The sequence below is a fragment of the Mchenga conophoros genome, linkage group LG6 (genome assembly GCF_057382185.1).
Source record: "Mchenga conophoros isolate Kocher_MC1m ecotype Shallow Benthic linkage group LG6, M_conophoros_male_GT1.1, whole genome shotgun sequence".
In the NCBI taxonomy this organism is placed as follows: domain Eukaryota; kingdom Metazoa; phylum Chordata; class Actinopteri; order Cichliformes; family Cichlidae; genus Mchenga; species Mchenga conophoros.
This window is the reverse complement of record NC_140531.1, coordinates 20,948,598-20,966,236: the sequence shown is the minus strand read 5'-3', so window position 1 is coordinate 20,966,236 and position 17,639 is coordinate 20,948,598. Positions and strand designations below refer to the sequence as shown.

General features: G+C 40.1%; 1 protein-coding gene across 1 annotated transcript; it reads right to left on the bottom strand.

Moving 5' to 3' along the window:
• Window positions 1-3,370: 3,370 nt before the first annotated feature.
• Window positions 3,371-8,462, bottom strand: LOC146572519 (neuromedin-K receptor-like). The gene is made up of 5 exons (XM_085278637.1): window positions 8,091-8,462; window positions 7,434-7,622; window positions 7,104-7,254; window positions 3,775-3,971; window positions 3,371-3,699 (listed from the first exon to the last, which is right to left on the bottom strand). Exons 1-5 carry the CDS (start codon window positions 8,438-8,440, stop codon window positions 3,501-3,503), a joined length of 1,086 nt encoding a protein of 361 aa, XP_085134763.1. The 5' UTR covers window positions 8,441-8,462; the 3' UTR covers window positions 3,371-3,500.
• Window positions 8,463-17,639: the final 9,177 nt, after the last annotated feature.

The window sequence follows — 17,639 nt, the reverse complement described above, 5'->3', positions numbered from 1 at the left end:
ATTAAGTTGTTTAACACATCCCAAGTTCCTTTTATATTGTTTTTATTTTCATATAATCTTCTTCTATAATAAAGTTGTTTGCTCGTTCTTATAATATCAGTCAATTTATTTCTATATGCTTTATATCTTTGTTCCACTTCTTTTGTTTTTACTTTGATAAACTGTTTATACAGATTGTTTTTCTTTTTGCAAGCATTAATAATTCCTTTTGTGAGCCAAGGACTTTTTATCTTTTTTTTCTTTGTCATGTGTTCGTTTACAGGACAATGTTTATTGTACCACATAGTAAAAATATCTAGAAAATTATCATAAGCCTTGTCCACATCTGACTCTTCATACACCGAACTCCAATCTTGTTGTGCTAAATCGAAATTGAAGGCATGAATTGCTTCTTCATTTATTGTTCGCTTTGCTATCATGATCTTGGTATCTATTTTTTTTAAATCACAGTCACACAAAGTAAAAACTGGTAAGTGGTCAGTTATATCACAGACAAGCAGACCACTATTAATTTGGAAATCCATGACATTAGTAAAAATGTTGTCAATAATAGTGGCGCTATGTGAAGTTATTCTGCTTGGCTTTGTTATTGTTGGATATAGTGATAAGCTGTACATTGTGTCAGTAAAGTCATCAATGGCTTTTAACCTTGTTGGATTTAGCAAATCAATGTTAAAATCACCACAGATAAATAGTAATTTTTGGTTCACCGAAGCAAACGTTTTTTCTATCCATTCATTAAAAGTGTCAATACTTGAACTGGGTGTCCGATATATACAACTTATTATAACATTTCTCTTTTTTTCATTCATAATCTCAATAGTCAAACATTCCAAAATTCCATCAATAGCCATAGACATAGTTGTTACAACATTATATTTTATAGAGTTATGAACATATATAGCAACCCCGCCGCCCGCCTTATTTAATCTATTCATGTATTTTAAATCATATCCATTCAAACAAAAATCTATTCCTTTATCGACATTGAACCAAGTTTCAGTGATGGCTATAATACTAAAGGGGCGAGAAAATTGTTGCAAATAGTCCTTAATGAAATCAAAATTAGAGTACATACTTCTGCTGTTAAAGTGAATTAATGAGAGCTTCCCGTCTAGGTTAATTTCTTTTTCATATTGTTCCTGAGTGAAATAATTACAATTTTTAACAAAAGAAGAGAGAAAGTTACTTTCAGAATCTATTTCTGGATCTATTATATTATGCTCCTTATATTCACAATCTAGATCAATTACTTTCTGTTGAAGAACTAATTTCAACGTGTCAAGAATAATCCACAAGAGTCTTCATCAAAAAATTATATGTCTATGATGTATGTGTGTTCAGGATTAATGCACCATCGCTTCCTTTGTCAGCTGTCAGGCACAATAAATGGCCCAAATCAACAGCCAGGGCTTTACAACTACATACCTGTTTTTCTTTTTATTGGTTTGTTTTTAACCACCAGCATAGAGGCTGTCATTCTTCTCGTTCTGCGCGCAATTTTAATCCTTCATAATAAGTAAGTAAAGATTATTTGTAGAGCACTTTTCACAGGCATTAAATTCACAAATCGATGTACAACAATTAAACAAAATTAATTACAAGAGAAGCATTTTAAAACAGAATCAAAATAAATAAAAACACACATAAAAAAAATTCATCAGAAGGCCTGATTAAATAAAAATGTTTTTCAATTTTGTTGTTTTTTTTTTTCTTTTTAAAAAGACCTCACAGAGTCTGCTAAACAAAGCCAGAGTGTTAAACTGTTTCAGAGACCCTTGGTGCCACAGACTGAAAAGCTATCTTCCCCCCTGGTCTCTTTTCTTGTACGAGGGGCAACTAACAGACTTTGAGTCATAGCTGGACTGGCCATCGGGCATACCGGGCACTTGCCCGGTGGGCCGCTGGTGATTTTTTGTTTTTAATGGACCGATAGATTTTTTTTTTTATATATATATATAGGAAGGGTATATATAATGAAAGGTGTTGGATTGGCCAGTTGGTCATGATCGACTTTGGGCTGGACCAATTACAGCCGAGGAGGCCGGATGGACCCTCCCCCTTGTTTAGCAATCACGTGGCTTTCACGCATTGCATGCCGGGAACTCGTGGCAAAACAATCCAAGTACCGCATCAAATGCAAGCATTTGCAGCACCGCAAAACGTTCATTCTCCGGTTCCAATACCTTCTTTTTTTTCTTTGCCGCACAAAAAAGGAATGTACAAAACAAAAGGAGAACAATGCCGGTCCGTACAAAGACAGACTTGACGAAAAGACAAAGAAAAGATACGAGGAAAAATCAAAGGAGTGAAAGGGTCAGACCCTTACGAGCACACAGAGTGGACAAAAGACGTCAGCGTGCTGCCCAACTTTCACCACGCTCATATTTATAATTATACGGTTCTTGGAGTGAGTGCATACACTCATGAAGTTTAGTAACTTCAGGTCACTGCAACAAGCCCAGGTACAGTTTGCCGACGGATGGGTGCAGGACCTTGAAATGCACCGTGTAGAACGAAAGACCATCGTACCTATCATAAGTTTACCAGTCTCACAAATCGTCTTCATAAATACACATTCGTTAACCGTTTATTAATAGGACCTTTGAGCTCAACGGTAATTAACTAGTAGTGGAAATAATCTCTGGTAGCATCACAGAAATGTAGCAGTGACAATAATATTGTATGTTGTAATCGTACTGGACAATTAGTGATACAAAACAACTGTTTTATCCTGTGAATAAAAGTATATGTTTTTGTCAATGTACCATGGTAATAACAGAAGCGAAGCGCAATATTGTGTCAGGACAATTTACTATTTATGCACAATAAATAAAGGAGCATAGCGCGACAATTTCTGTTCAGCGCCAGACTTGCTTGTAACCTATATCACCAATTATGTTATAAAAATGACGCATTAAATACTACAAAACTCTGACCTTTGTGGGAATGCTTGGAGCAGACTAACATGTGAGCTGGAGTGTTCTGGGACGTTATATTCGGCATATCCAGACCATCCGTCTGCTCTTACTTCGGAAACATGGCTTAAAAAATTTCTCTTCAACAACGTAATCCGATAAAAAAAAAAAGATCTCTCTACCCGTCGGCTTCCCGTGGCTGTCATGCGACCGGCTATTGCAGTTAATAATACAACAGCTTCTTGACATTTTTTGTGTTTCTTTTTATCGCTGTGTAACTGAATTCAATTGAAAGCCTGCGTGCGCTAGTACCTCTTGCCACAAGTTCCCAGAATCCTTTGCGGTTTTACCCCTGAATGACGTCACATTTTCAATCTTTATCCTGGTGGCCCGGTCTCTAGTCAAAATGCCCGGGCCGATTTTTTGTCCCAGTCCAGCCTTGCTTTGAGTTTGTGGTTGAAAAAAAAAATCCACAGGAAAAAAAAATGAAGCAATCAGTTCAAAATAATGTAAATGAAATAAATAATCCACAAATAAATAATTCACGTTTAGCTGGAGTGCGCTCATTGGATCAAAAATACCCTAACTATCTTTATTATTCAGCTCAGAGTTGGGTTTTGACCTGTTTCCACGAGTGCTCTTGTCTTTGCTCAGGATGCTGGTGCACACGCTGCTCTGGTGACACGGTCGAAGTCTTGTGCTTTGGAGCTCCAGCTCATCGTAGCTCGACACCCGGACAAAAGGACACCAGCGGAAAACCTGCTTGAAACCAGCTCGAAACCTGCAGCCAACGAAACGCTGACATGCAGTTATGCTCTGATTAGTGTTGGTGAGGTGATGACTGACTTGGACTCACCTGCTATTGAGGCAGCAGTAGATGATGGGATTGTACATGGTGGAGCTCATTGCAAGCCACAGCACTGACAGGTAAACCTGCTGGATGTACTTCCACTTGCTCAGACGCTTGTTGAGACCCGTCGCGATGAAGTAGACATGATACGGCAGCCAGCAGAGGGCGAAGGTAACCACTACAATAATCATCATCTTCACCACCTGCAGGACACAAGCCATCAGCAGGAGGGCAAATCAGTAGGCGGGCCCCCGCCCCCAGAAGACATTCTGACATTTCACAGGAAAGCGGAAAAGGAGAGGCACCAGTAATAAAATGAATGATGGCTTAATTCCGTTCAGCTGCTTCTATTTTTGGGTGCTGGTATTTTGCATGCTGGCTCGCTGCCACACTGTCATGTCTCGCTGGGGCACTTGAAAAGAACAGAGCCTTCATTAGTGTCAGGAGTGACACGTGATTTTCCTGCTGTCAAAGTGCTGCAAACGGGTCTGTTTTACAGCACAGTGATTTTTGACAGACAGCCTTCTTCAGTGTGCAAAATGGCAAATGTAACATAAGTAACTGCGAGAAAATGTGCTGGTATAACATAATAACACAAAATCCTTGTCTGGGGAATTATGAGATAAACTGAGATGTGGCATCTGAGACAATACAACATGGGAAAAAATAATCAGAAGTTTTGCAGCAGGCTGGTAGCATCACAAAAAAACTACAAAAAAATGTTTTAAAAAAATATGTACAAATGACTATATATCATAATCCGAACCATGAGTAGAAACAGGAATAAATTATTCTTTCCAGCTTTAGTTTCTTAAAGGTACAGTAAAGGTGTCTTTAAATCACGGTGGTCTGGCAAATCTAAAGCAAATATTTGATTGCACAGGATTTTATTATATATGGGGATGTACCAGTGCAGTGAAGGATAGTTGCAATTTAAACTGGAGCTGAGAATATCTGATGTGCTGAAGGAAACCAAGACATCGAATCTTTTTAACAATAGTCTTTGCATAAATGATAGAACACTGACACAAGCCCTTCAACTGGAAAATTACCAGTTATTATTATTATTAATACCAAATGGTTCCAATTGGTATCAGTCAGTGAGGTTTTGATTAGGAGGAATTCCACTAGTGCTGAATGTGTTTTTTTTATGTAAGCTCTGTAGCTTGGGAACGCCTTGGGGAAGAGATTGAGACCATTTAAGTTGTATAACTCTAAAGATGTAAGCGTGCAGCAGAAACTCAAATGGATGTGGGTAATTTGTTTTCTTTGTTTTCGTTCTGGTGTGTGTATGACCTCCTGCCTTGTTTGTGTATGTCTTGTCTTTTACCCCAGAATGGCTCTAATGAGAATGAAAATAAAGACTAAAGAAAGAAGTAAGCTGCTTTATTTGTCTTCCTCACTAGACAGTGAAACAAAAAAAATCTACATCTGAGTTGTCAGACCACAGAATATCTGAATAAAAATCTGATGTTGAGTTTGTAATTACCTATTGGCTGCTCACTGGGCTGAAACTGAGCTAAACAAAAAAGTGGAGGATGTAAAACTGAATCTGAGCTGATAGATACAGAGAAACGCTGTTGGATGATTGATTTGTCACTATACTTTATACCTTTCACACTACATATAGTTTAAACCGTATCCAGCAAATCTTCATATTCAAAAGCTACATTTTTGCTACTTTAGATTAATTCAACTTTGTCACACTGAGCAATTTTTCCGTATTCAAACTTCCATACTATCCATACCTGCATCCTAAACATCATTCTTAGCAGGAGAAATATCAAATTATGAGTGCAAACATTTCTCTAAATGCTACTTAAGCATGCAATGTCTGGCACCGTGGTAGCTCAATGCACAGCGTAGGAAATAATGAGTTTATTGACCATTTTTATCTCTCTGTAATTATAATTTCGATTCATTGAGTCCAGGATGGCTGTCATGAGGAGAGGGAAAGGTCAGGGATGACGCACCAGTACCCAGGAGGTTTCAGGTAGGATGAAAGAGAGAGCACCGCAGAACGCATCAGCAAGTTACAGCACAATGCAAAGCTGTGGGGGGTTAAAAAGAAGCAGGCAGCGATTCATGAGCAGAAGTGCATCTGCAACAGCATGCTTTCTTATCTGATGCAGTGCCATGAAATATTCTTAAAAGACTCCTGCAAGCAACAGACTTTTTTTTTTAACTTTATAGAAGTATGTGGTTGTTTTGTTTTCTGTCCCCAGTTTGCAGGAAAAAAGTGCCAAATATGGCTAAAACCATATATGAGATCATTAAAATCAAGCTGCATGGGAAACTGTTGCTGGGTCAAAGACAAACAAAACCACAGATTTATTCCTTTTAATTCCATCCAAAACACCCTTAATCAATGAATACTTCCAGTGTCTGACCCTTAGGGTCCCTCTTTGAATAATCCTACATGGAGCATTTATCAATGAACTGACTTTAATCCCAGGCCCATCTTGATAGACGCTCGTCATGACATCTGCAATGACCTTAATCCCTGCTCAACCCAGCGCTCACAGTAGCTGCTGGAAAGTACACTGTGCCGTCTGGCTGAGGAGTGAATCGATTGCCTCCGGATCCCATCCTCTGCTATCAGGATGTGGCCAGTTTCTTTACTTCTGTGTGATCAGGCTGTTTCGACGTGTTGTGTTTGCAAAGGTCAACATTAGTGCCCGGCAATAAAGAGATAGCTTGTGCCGGTGCATTTGTCCTGGTTTTCAGATAAAAGCTGAACCTCTGCTGCGTCACATTTTACTGATCAAAGCTGGAGGCAGTCAGCAGACATGCTCGTATTTATTTTTTTATATATTTCGTTTGATTGTTCATTGTGTTAGGATTTCCTTTAAACCTGCAGATGTGTTATCAAACATCTGCACTCTTATAGTTGTTGTGCACTAGCATATCATTGCTTCTCCGGGGATGTTTTAACACAGTATTAACTTAAAGCATTTCAACATTTCATTACTTGTTGTATCAAATTTAAGATGGAAAGACTTTGCATGTTGCATTTCAGTCACAGAGCTGGTAGTTTTCCACTCTGGTTTAGGTAAGTGTTTTTTTTAATATATATATATATATACATATTCTCAAATAGGAGAAATAACTTTGCCATTTTTCTTGGTTAGCTACAGTAAACGTAGAAGACCTAACATTTGTCTTTTCTGTAAAATGTGATATTTTTTCCTTCACGCAAAACTGTGTTTTTATTACAGCCATTTACAAGTTATGTTAAATTCAAGTTTGTTTTTCCCCATAAACATTTTACACTATTAATCAAAAGTAAATCGTTAAGGCAGAGGATGAATGCATTGGATGAGCACAGTGATTACCTTCCTTTTGGCCTGTAGCTGTCCTTGGTAGTTATCAGATGAATCTCCAGGGATCTCACCTCCCCATAGTGTCACCCCCACAATGGTATAGGTGATGCCCATCACCACTAAGGGCAGTATGTAGACCAGAACTGTAACTATGATATGATACCTGTGCAAATAATGAAGCAGATGCCAAGCTTTTAAAGGAAGCTGTCTGACGTTGCTTGACCAAAGCAGCTTTAGTGGGAGTGATAGCAAGCTAAGAGAAACAAGACAGCTGAAATCTGAATTGATAAGGATGGTTAAGTTTTCAGAGAAAAACAGAGGAGGGTGTCAGTGTGATCTCACATGAAGGAGTCTTCGGCCATGCGGGGCCAGGCCACGTAGCAGACGGTCCTTTGGGGCAGAGTTCGGATGGTGGAAAAGTAGCAGAGCGGGAAGGCCAGAACCACAGCCAAGCTCCAGATACAGACAATGACCCCCAGAGTGGCTTTAGCAGGCAGACGAGGCTTCATAGGGTGGATGATCGCCATGTACCTACAACCGAGAGCCCACAACTTAGTGAGTGAGTGAGCTCAGCTATCAGTTGATGCCCACAAGTGTGAGTTTCTCCATGGTAGGTGGGATGCAAACCCTGAAATGGCCGTTACTGTGGCAGAATACTATGATTTACCCAAGACCTCATTAGACCCAAAGACCCATTTTCAGGCATTTAAAGCGTGTAATTCATCAGCTGTAGTTTATTTTTAAAGTCAGATTAAAGATGGGAAAAAATAAAACTGTAACAATTTTAAAATAAGTATTTTCAGACCAAATTCAGACAAAAAAAATAAACGAAACAGTAAATAAAATAACACTGAACACCACTGTTCAGCTGCAACTTATATACAGCGGGGGGGAATAATCTAACTAATCTAACCAAACTGAAAAAAAAAAAGTGTTCGTAAAAAGAGGTCACTGAAAGGGCTCTTGCGTCTCTCCAGCTTAATAATAACACGGCCGTACCTGTCGATGGCGATCGCGGTCATGGAGTAGATGCTGGCAAACACGGCGGTGACTGGAAAGAAGTTGTGGAACCTGCAGTACACCTGGCCGAAGTACCACTCTCCGTGAGCCGCGTAGATGAAGTTGATGAGCGTGTTGAAAGCGGCCATGGAAACGTCAGAGAAAGCCAAGTTCAGCAGGAAATAGTTGGTGACAGTCCTCATCCGCTTGTGAGCCAGAATAATCCAAATCACTATCAGGTTCCCGAAGACCGCCACGGCCAGTACTGTGCTGTAAGCCACCGACCACAGCGCGACGCGCCACGGAGGCTGCACGAACTGGTTGGTCAGACCTCTGGTTGTGTTTTCCATTCCTCAGGTGTGCTCGATCCGATCTGTTTCGCTCAGTCTGCTGCTGCCAGAGGTCTCTACAAAGATGCGCCACAGACGCGCGACGTGCTCAAAGGACATGTGACCGGTGAGGCAGAGAGAGTTCTCCACATGCGTCTGCCATCGTTCAACAAATCAAACAAACATATAAACTCTCTGATCGTAGTTTTCACATTTTAGTCTGCACAATTAAACAAGCACACAGATTTTTAATGAGAAATTGATACTTTATTCTGTTCTGTCTGTGTCTGTTATTAGAAACACACATTGTTTTTGGTTGAAGTCATGGACCTCTTTAAGCTAAATCACATAATTCAAAGGCAAATAAACAACTAATTTAATAAAATGAATAATAATAAATTTAATAACTGTTATTGGCTACTTGCACTTCCGCAGTACCATCACATCCACATTACAAGCCTTTGGAATTGATCACATTCCTAATTTCATATGGAAAAAGTGACAGACAACGAATCTGAAAGACAAGGAAATGTTCTACATTCATAAATTACAGACTGCTAATCACACTGGTTTAAATGACGATTGAGATTTTACAGTTTTTGTTTGTTTTTACTTTTCAAATTTTGTTTGTCCCTAGAAATGCATTTGTATTATCTGTGGTTGATGGTATTGTATGCTGCTTATGTACATTTGGTTTAAATGTAATAAATATTTTGGATATCATGTTGACACCCTTTTGGTATCCTGCATCCAGGTTTTGAAAGTTCTTTCTATTGGTGGAGCATCGCTGGTGGACGCTTACCACTGGTGGAACATGAAGATCCAGCATTTCGATGAACTGTGTTGATGAAAGCTTATCTGCTTAAAGATGTTGGAGTATTCTTGGTCAAACGTGACAATAAATGTTAAAACAAGTATATTTTTTTCCTTTTTTTTGCTAAAATTTTGGTCATAACTCCAGGAGAAATCAAATAAATTTCATTGTAAAACATAAAAAATGTTGCTGTAGCATTAGATCTGTCTGAAGCTTTAAATCAGCCTGAGGGTGATACTGTTAAATCCTTAATAACTGTTTCATCCAAAGCAAAGCTCGTGGTGTCAGGATTTTATGGGTTTGTCTGTATTATGTAAGAGGTTTAGCCAATGTGAGAGCCCAATAGGTTAGCCTGACTTAGTGGTTCATGTACAGAATCTGTTTGTAGAGAATAAAGCTCAGTAAAACCAGTAAGTGTCGAATATAGTCTCTTTAGGGTGCTACATACAGTATCTCACAAAAGTGAGTACACTCCTCACATTATTGTAAATATTTTGTTATATCTTTTCATGGGGCAACTTTGAAGATATGACACTTTGACACAATGTAAAGTAGTCAGTGTACAGCTTGTATAACAGTGTAAATTTCGTGTCACCTCAAAATAACTCAACATACAGCCATTAATGTCTAAACTGCTAGCAACAAAAGTGAGTAGGTGAAAATGTCCAAACTGTGCCCAAAGTGTCAACATTTTGTGTGGCAACCATTATTTTTCCAACACTGCCTTACATCTGTTGGAAATTGAGTTCACTGGAGCTTCACAGGGTGCCACTGGAATCCTCTTCCACTCCTCCATGATGATATCATGGAGCCGGTGGATGTTAGAGACCTTGCCCTCCTTCACCTTCCATTTGAGGATGCCCGACAGATGCTCAATAGGGTTTAAGTCTGGAGACATGCTTGGCCAGTCAAGTACCTTTACCCTCAGTTTATTTAGCAAGGCACTGGTCTTTTTAGAGGTGTGTTTGAGGTTGTTATCATGTTGGAATACTGTCCTGCGACCCAGTTTCTGAAGGGAGGGGGTTGTGCTCTGCTTCAGTATGTCACCGTACATGTTGGCATTCATGGTTCCCTCAATTAACTGTAGCTCCCCAGTGCCAGCAGCAATCATGCAGCCCCAAACAATGGCATCCCTCTACCATGCTTGACTATAGACAAGAAATGCTTGTCTTTGTACTCCTCACCTGCCACACACCCATAACGCCATCTGAACCAAATAAGTTTGCCCTGGTCTCATCAGGCCACAGGTAATCCATGTCCTTAGTCTGCTTCTCTTCAGCAAACTGTTTGCAGGATTTCTTGTGCATTATCTTTAGAAGAGGCTTCCTTCTAGGATGACAGCCATGCAGACCAGTTTGATGTAGTGTGGCGCATGGTCTGAGCACTGACAGGCCGACCCTCCACACCTTCAACCTTTTCAGCAATGCTTGCAGCACCCCTACATCTATTTTTAAAAGACAACCTCTGGATATGACGCTGAGCATGTGCACTCAACTTCTTTGATTAACTATGGTGAGGTTTGTTCTGAGTGGAACCTGTCCTGTTAACCTGCGTTATGGTGTTGACTACTGTACTGCAGCTCAGTTTCAGGGTGTTGGCAATCTTCTTAAAGCCTAGACCATCTTTATGTAGAGTAAAAAAAATTTCAGATCCTCTGAGAATTCTTTGCCATGATGTGCTGTGTTAAACTTCCAGTGACCAATATGAGAGAGTGTGAGAGCAATTACACCAAATACAACACACCTTCTCCCCATTTGCACCTCAGACCTTGTAATACTAACGAGTCACATGACACTAGAATCGAAAATGGCTAATCGGGCACAAATTGGACGTTTTCACCTAGGAGTGTACTCACTTTGGTTTAGGCAATGATGGCTGTATGTTGAGTTATTTAGAGGGGGCAGTGAATTTACACTGTTATACAAGCTGTACACTGACTACTTTACATTGTATTAAAGTGTCATATCTTTAATGTTGTCCCATGAAAAGATACAACAAAATATTTACAAAAATGTGACGGCTGTACTCATTTTTGTGAGTATTTCTTGTTTCAGATTAAGGTGAAATCCAATCTTTTTTGGATGTAGGAGTAATTTATGAACACCTCTATAAAAGATCTATTTTCTGTCTCTGAGCTTCTTCATGACAGTAGATTAAAACAGCAATTGTTTTAATTTTACCTTGGTACATCGCAATGATTAAGGTCAAACTGTTATTAAACCCAAACGTTGCATTTGTTAATAAAAACTTACTTTGTGTACTGAAAGTTTACTCATTCTCACAGGGTCAGACTTCCGGCCTATTCTGACGTGATTTGCTTTTCATTGATCAAACTTCACACAGAGATCAGACACTTGACAAGAAGACACATCCATACCCCCCCCCCACTGCCGCCCCCTACTAAATAACTGATGCCTGAATTATTCAAAGCAAAAAGAGGGTGAAAGTTTAGGTTACAGCTAATGATACTATCAGCTGTTACTAAATAGCTCCTGACCTTTTTAGTATGGGAGTAAGGGCGTGTTTACAACAATTTCGAACACTGACATTTTAAAGAGGGAGTGGCCCAGAAGAGGTGGCCTCTGGGTAATGAGTTCTTGCTGAGAGGAAACAGACTTTCTGACCTTCTTTTGGTCTTTTCACAGTGTGCACAGCTTAAAATGGCCCACAGCCTCTATTATAAAACCCAGCAGAGTGCAGCCTTTCAATAAATACATATTGAAAACAAGTGAATATGGAAACATCAAACAACCCACGTCACTGAAGAGCTCATAAAAGCAAGATTGCTCGAGGCGCTTTTTGAGGTAATTGCAGTCATACACAGCAGGAGAAAAACAAAACACTTACTGGGCATTAGAATTGTGACGCTGATGTCTGCGTGGCAACACATCAAATAACTGATTTGTTATTAACATTAGACAACCTCAAGTGAATAATGCAACACGCAGCACTGGCAAAGCACAAAGCAGGATTTTACAAACACAGATTTCAAGAGTCCTCCGGATACACTTGTCTTTTTTAATAGTTTATTCATGATTTTATTTAGCCAGAGTCAGTGAGACAATGTGGAGGACTAGAGGACAGTTGCAAGGAAAAAGGAGGAGTCAGAACGTAAAATACGATTTTCTTATTTTTATATATTCATATCAGCTGATATTATGAACAGGCTCAGTATTTAAAAAATGGTTTCAGTTCGCCCTCCCTCAATCATAAAATCATGCCAGAAATACAAAAGAGCAAAGAAGAGCCCGTAAGTAGTAAGAATGTACTACTCAAGGTCAAGGAAGCATTTCCAAATGCATAAGTGTATCCAGCTGACCTGGAGGTAAAATACAGCTGTCAAAACGAGGTATGAACAAACTGACCTAATTAAGTGAGACACAACATTATACTCACTGTTGAGCTAGTTAATAGGTATGCCCTCGTTGTCATCTGTTGTGATTTTATTTTGAAAGGATGCTTCCTGTTATGCTGCAGAGTGCACGCGAGAGTTCAATAATAAAAACTAAGTGTTGTTCCGGTGAAAAGCCGATGCCCCACGTGTGATTATTCCTCCGTCTAGACAATATAAGTATCTTCAATATTCATGCAGATTCCGCTGGAAGACCCGTCTCTGCTAACAGGTTATGGGCCCAGGAAAACATTGAAGCTACGCCAGGGGAAAGTTTACCACCAGAAAAGTCGCAAAGTACAGCGTGTTCGGTGAGGGCTAGCGTGCTAAGTTAGCACCATGAATAAGCGTGCTGGTGAACCCAGTGGCCGATGGGCAAGGTTGGTTTTTGACGGAGATGAGAAGAATTATGAACTGTGGGAGACAAAATTTTTGGGACATCTTAGATTACAAGGTCTAAAAGACACAATATTGAAAAGCGATGACGACGAAGATAAGAATGCCCAGGCCTATGCAGAGTTAATACAGTTCCTGGATGATAAGAGTTTATCGCTCGTGATGAGAGAAGCTGCCGATGATGGACGCGAGGCACTGAAAATTTTAAGAGACTATTATGCAGGAAAAGGTAAACCAAGAATTATCAGCCTTTATACCGAACTGACTTCTCTGAAGAAAGCAAGCAGTGAGAGCGTCACGGAGTACATCATACGCGCAGAGACATTTATTACCAGTGTTGGTCAAGTTACTTGAAAAAAGTAATCAGTAACTAATTACTGATTACCTCCCCCAAAAAGTAATCCCGTTACTTTACTGATTACTTATTTTCAAAAGTAATTAATTACTTAGTTACTTAGTTACTTTTTAAAAACACGATTTACAACCTGAAGAGGTGATAAAGCGATAGATCTTTCAGCCCAATTCTACTTTTTCTGCATAATCCATCATACAAAATGTAATCAAATGGAAAAGTCTCTTTTTAACTTGTTTTATTAGTTTTAACCTTTTAACTTTATGCATCAAGCAAAAATTTAATTATATGCAACATTCTCTGACTGGAAGAAATTAGTTTAACATTTAAACCTATTTTCTGCACATTCCACCACATAAAATAAAATATTTTGTGTGTTTACACTCAGTCTTTCAAATAGATGCAAGTAAAACACAGCAGAAAATAAATAAAGTCAAAGACTCAGCGGTCCTGTTGCTCTATTTTCACCTGTAAAGCAGGAGTTGGGTAGGCGGAGGTTTACCCTGGTGCAGGTGTGCTGCGGTCAGTGGAAGGATATGGCAGCTCTGTGAGTTTCCCATTACGTCGTAGCTACTCGGTGCTTCCTTGGAAGTTTAGGGTTTTTTTCGCTGTAAAAAGAAGTTTTCTTCCCACGCACAGCGGACACTAATGTTTTTGTCACTTTTTATGGAATCAAACTCAAAGTAAGGTCAGTACTTCCACGTTTTAAACGCTGCATGCTCATACTCTCTCCCACAATCGATATGTGATCCATTGTTGATCTGCACACAGCTGTTGTCACCAACGGCGCACTCGCTTACGTCACTGTCGTGAGACATTCTCGCAAAAGATTCACGGTTTTAGTAACGCAGTAACGCAGCGTTCCTACGGGAAAGTAAAGGTAATCTAATTACCGTTTTTGCAATAGTAATCCCTTACTTTACTCGTTACTTGAAAAAAGTAATCAGATTACAGTAACGCGTTACAAATAACGCGTTACTGCCCATCTCTGTTTATTACAGCCCTGAGAAATGCTGGAGAGACACTTAGTGATGGTCTGCTTGTAGCGATGGTGTTAAAAGGTTTACCAGAAACATTTAAACCTTTTTCCGTTCACATTACGCAAAGTGAATCAGAAATCAAGTTTGCGGAATTTAAAACGAAACTCCGCAGCTATGAGGACACTGAGAAAATGCGCTTAATGGAACAAGAGGATAACATCATGAAGGCGAGAGTGCAACCCAGCGTGAGACCCGCAGCAGCTGCTAATGACCACAGGAGAGACATGTCAGACATGGTCTGTTTTAAGTGTGGCCAACGGGGACACAAGGCCAGAGCATGCCGCTACAGACAGTGGTGCAGTCACTGTAGGAGCAACACCCATCGAGAGTCGACTTGCAGGAGACGACAACGGAATGATGAAGCACGCATAGCCTCGGAGGAGGGCGACAACGCAGAGAGCGACGACACCTATGTCTTCCGGATGAGCGATGACTACGCGGCACCTCAACAGCCACAAGACATCAGGACCAAAGGCCTAATGGTGGATACTGGCGCAACATCACACATCCTGAATGATAAAACAGCGTTCAAGAAATTTAATGACGACTTCCAGCCGGGAACGCACTGTGTGGAATTAGCTGATGGCACCAGGTGTAAAGGAGTGGCTGAAGGCAGAGGAGATGCAGAGGTGTGCTTGATAGACAGCAGAGGGAGACAGTGTAAAACAACACTGAAAGACGCCCTATGCATTCCCTCATTTCCACAGAATATCTTCTCTGTGAGAGCGGCCACCACGAACGGAGCCACTATCATCTTTAAGAAAGGAAGGAACGTCCTTCAACACAGAGACGGTACAAAGTTTCACATCCATGAGCACAACAGACTTTATTACCTTGAGACTGTAAGTGAGTACGATGATAAGTGTAATAATTGTTTTGATGTGCAGACATGGCATGAAATTTTGGGACATTGCAATCATAGTGACATTCTGAAGCTACAAAATGTGGTTGAAGGTATGAAAATCAAAGGGAAAACTGACAAAGAAAGTTTGAACTGTGAGGTGTGTATTCAGGGAAAATTTGTCCAGACTAGGAATAGAAACCCTGACAGGAGAGCTGAGAAACCTCTCGAGCTGGTACATACGGATCTAGCAGGGCCGATAGATCCAGAATCACGAGATGGACACAGATATGCATTATTGTTTACCGATGACTTTTCCGGTGCAGTATTTGTATATTTTCTCAAAAACAAAAGTGAAACAATGCAAGCAACTGAAATCTTTTTGGCCGATACAGCCCCACTCGGGAAGGTAAAGTGTATCAGGTCAGACAACGGCACAGAGTTCATGGCAAAGAGTTACCAGGTATTGTTAAACAAACATGGAATAAGACATGAAACTTCAGCCCCATATTCCCCTCACCAGAATGGTACAGCGGAACGTGGCTGGAGAACACTTTTTGATATGGGGAGGTGCATGCTTATTGAGAGTGCCATACCAAAGGAATTATGGACGTATGCAGTTCAAACAGCGGCTATCGTGAGAAACAGATGCTTTAACAACCGGACAGGGCAGACACCTTACTTTTTGCTGACTGGGCGGAAGCCCAATCTATCCAGAATGCGAAAGTTTGGGTGTGAGTGTTATGCTTACAAGCAAAACAAGGGTAAGCTGGATTCTAAGTGTACAAAAGGGATTTTTGTAGGCTACGACAAAAACAGTCCAGCATACAAGGTTTATTTCCCAGACAGCGCCAAAGTGCAAAAGTTTAGGCTGGTTAAGTTTGTAACCAAACACAATGAGGAAAAGCAAACACAAACTGATACGACATCTGAGGATGAAGACATACAGGTGAGGGAGAGACCAAACGTGAACAGGGAAAGCCCCAGTACCAGTTCACAGGAACCAGATACTGACAACCAACCAGAAGTGAACAGTCAGATGCCACTTAGTGATGAGACTGAAAACTCCAGAAGGTATCCTTCTAGAACAAGAAAGAAACCAGATTATCTAAATGAATATGAGTCAGGAGAAGACATTGATGATCAAGTGCTGACTAACATAGACTACTGTTACAGACTGATAAGTAACTCACCCGTGACATTCAGTGAAGCTGCAAGGTCACCCAACTCTAGAGAGTGGAAAGCAGCTATGGATGAAGAAATGCAATCCTTAAAAGAGAACAACACCTTTACCCTAACAATCTTACCTGGGGGAAAGAAAGCAGTGGGGGGTAGATGGGTATATGTGAAGAAAAACAGTGGTGATGGATCAGAAAAATATAAAGCACGGTACGTAGCTAAAGGTTACAACCAGTGTTTTGGGATAGACTATGATGAAACTTTTTCTCCGACTGCTAACCTGACAAGCATAAGAGTATTGATGCAGTGTGCAATACAAGAAAACCTGATTTTGCATCAGATGGATGTAAAAACCGCATACTTGCATGCACCAATAGATTTTGAAGTGTATGTTGAGCAGCCAGAAGGCTATGAAGTAAAAGGAAAAACAGATGAGAAACTGGTCTACAAGCTGGAAAAGTCACTTTATGGGCTTAAACAGTCAGGCCGAAACTGGAACAGGACATTACATGACTATTTGATAGAGAACGGTTTCATGCAGAGTCCTGTAGATCATTGTGTTTACACAAGGAAAACAGGAAAAGAAAAAGTGATCATGATCATATGGGTTGATGATATTATTATTGCAGCCAGTGATGAAAGGGTTTTGAAAACTGTGAAGGAAATGCTAACTGCAAGATTCAAAATGAAAGATATGGGGAAACTCAAACATTTTCTTGGTATTGATTTTGAGCAAACCCAAGATTGTGTAAAAATGTTACAAGAGAGATATGTAGAGAACATACTGGAAAGATTTCAAATGCAAGACTGTAAACCAAGATCAACTCCTTGTGAACAAAGGTTGAACTACAATGATGATGCTGAGAAAATGAACAATGTCAGAATGTACAGAGAGGCAGTAGGTAGCCTTATTTACTTGACCTCTTGCACACGACCAGATTTGAGTTTTGTTGTAAGTAAGCTGTCACAGCACTTCAAAGAACCAGCTGTGGAACATTGGGCTACTGTGAAACATGTTCTAAGGTACCTGAAACAATCAAAAGACAAGACATTGTGCTACAGGAAAAGTGACAAAGATTTGAGAGTACAAGGTCACAGTGACTCAGACTGGGCTGCGGATGTGACTGACAGGAGGAGTACTACAGGTTACTGCGTAAGCCTGAATGAAGGAGGTACTTTGGTGTCATGGCGAACAAAGAAGCAGCCA

Excerpts from the sequence above, each read along its gene's own strand:
- LOC146572519 (XM_085278637.1), bottom strand. The coding sequence starts at position 8,440 with ATGGAAAACACAACCAGAGGTCTGACCAACCAGTTCGTGCAGCCTCCG. Across the intron at positions 7,623-8,090 it reads ACCGCGATCGCCATCGACAG|GTACATGGCGATCATCCACC; the intron begins GTACGGCCGTGT and ends TCTCGGTTGTAG. Across the intron at positions 3,700-3,774 it reads TACTGCTGCCTCAATAGCAG|GTTTCGAGCTGGTTTCAAGC; the intron begins GTGAGTCCAAGT and ends CGTTGGCTGCAG.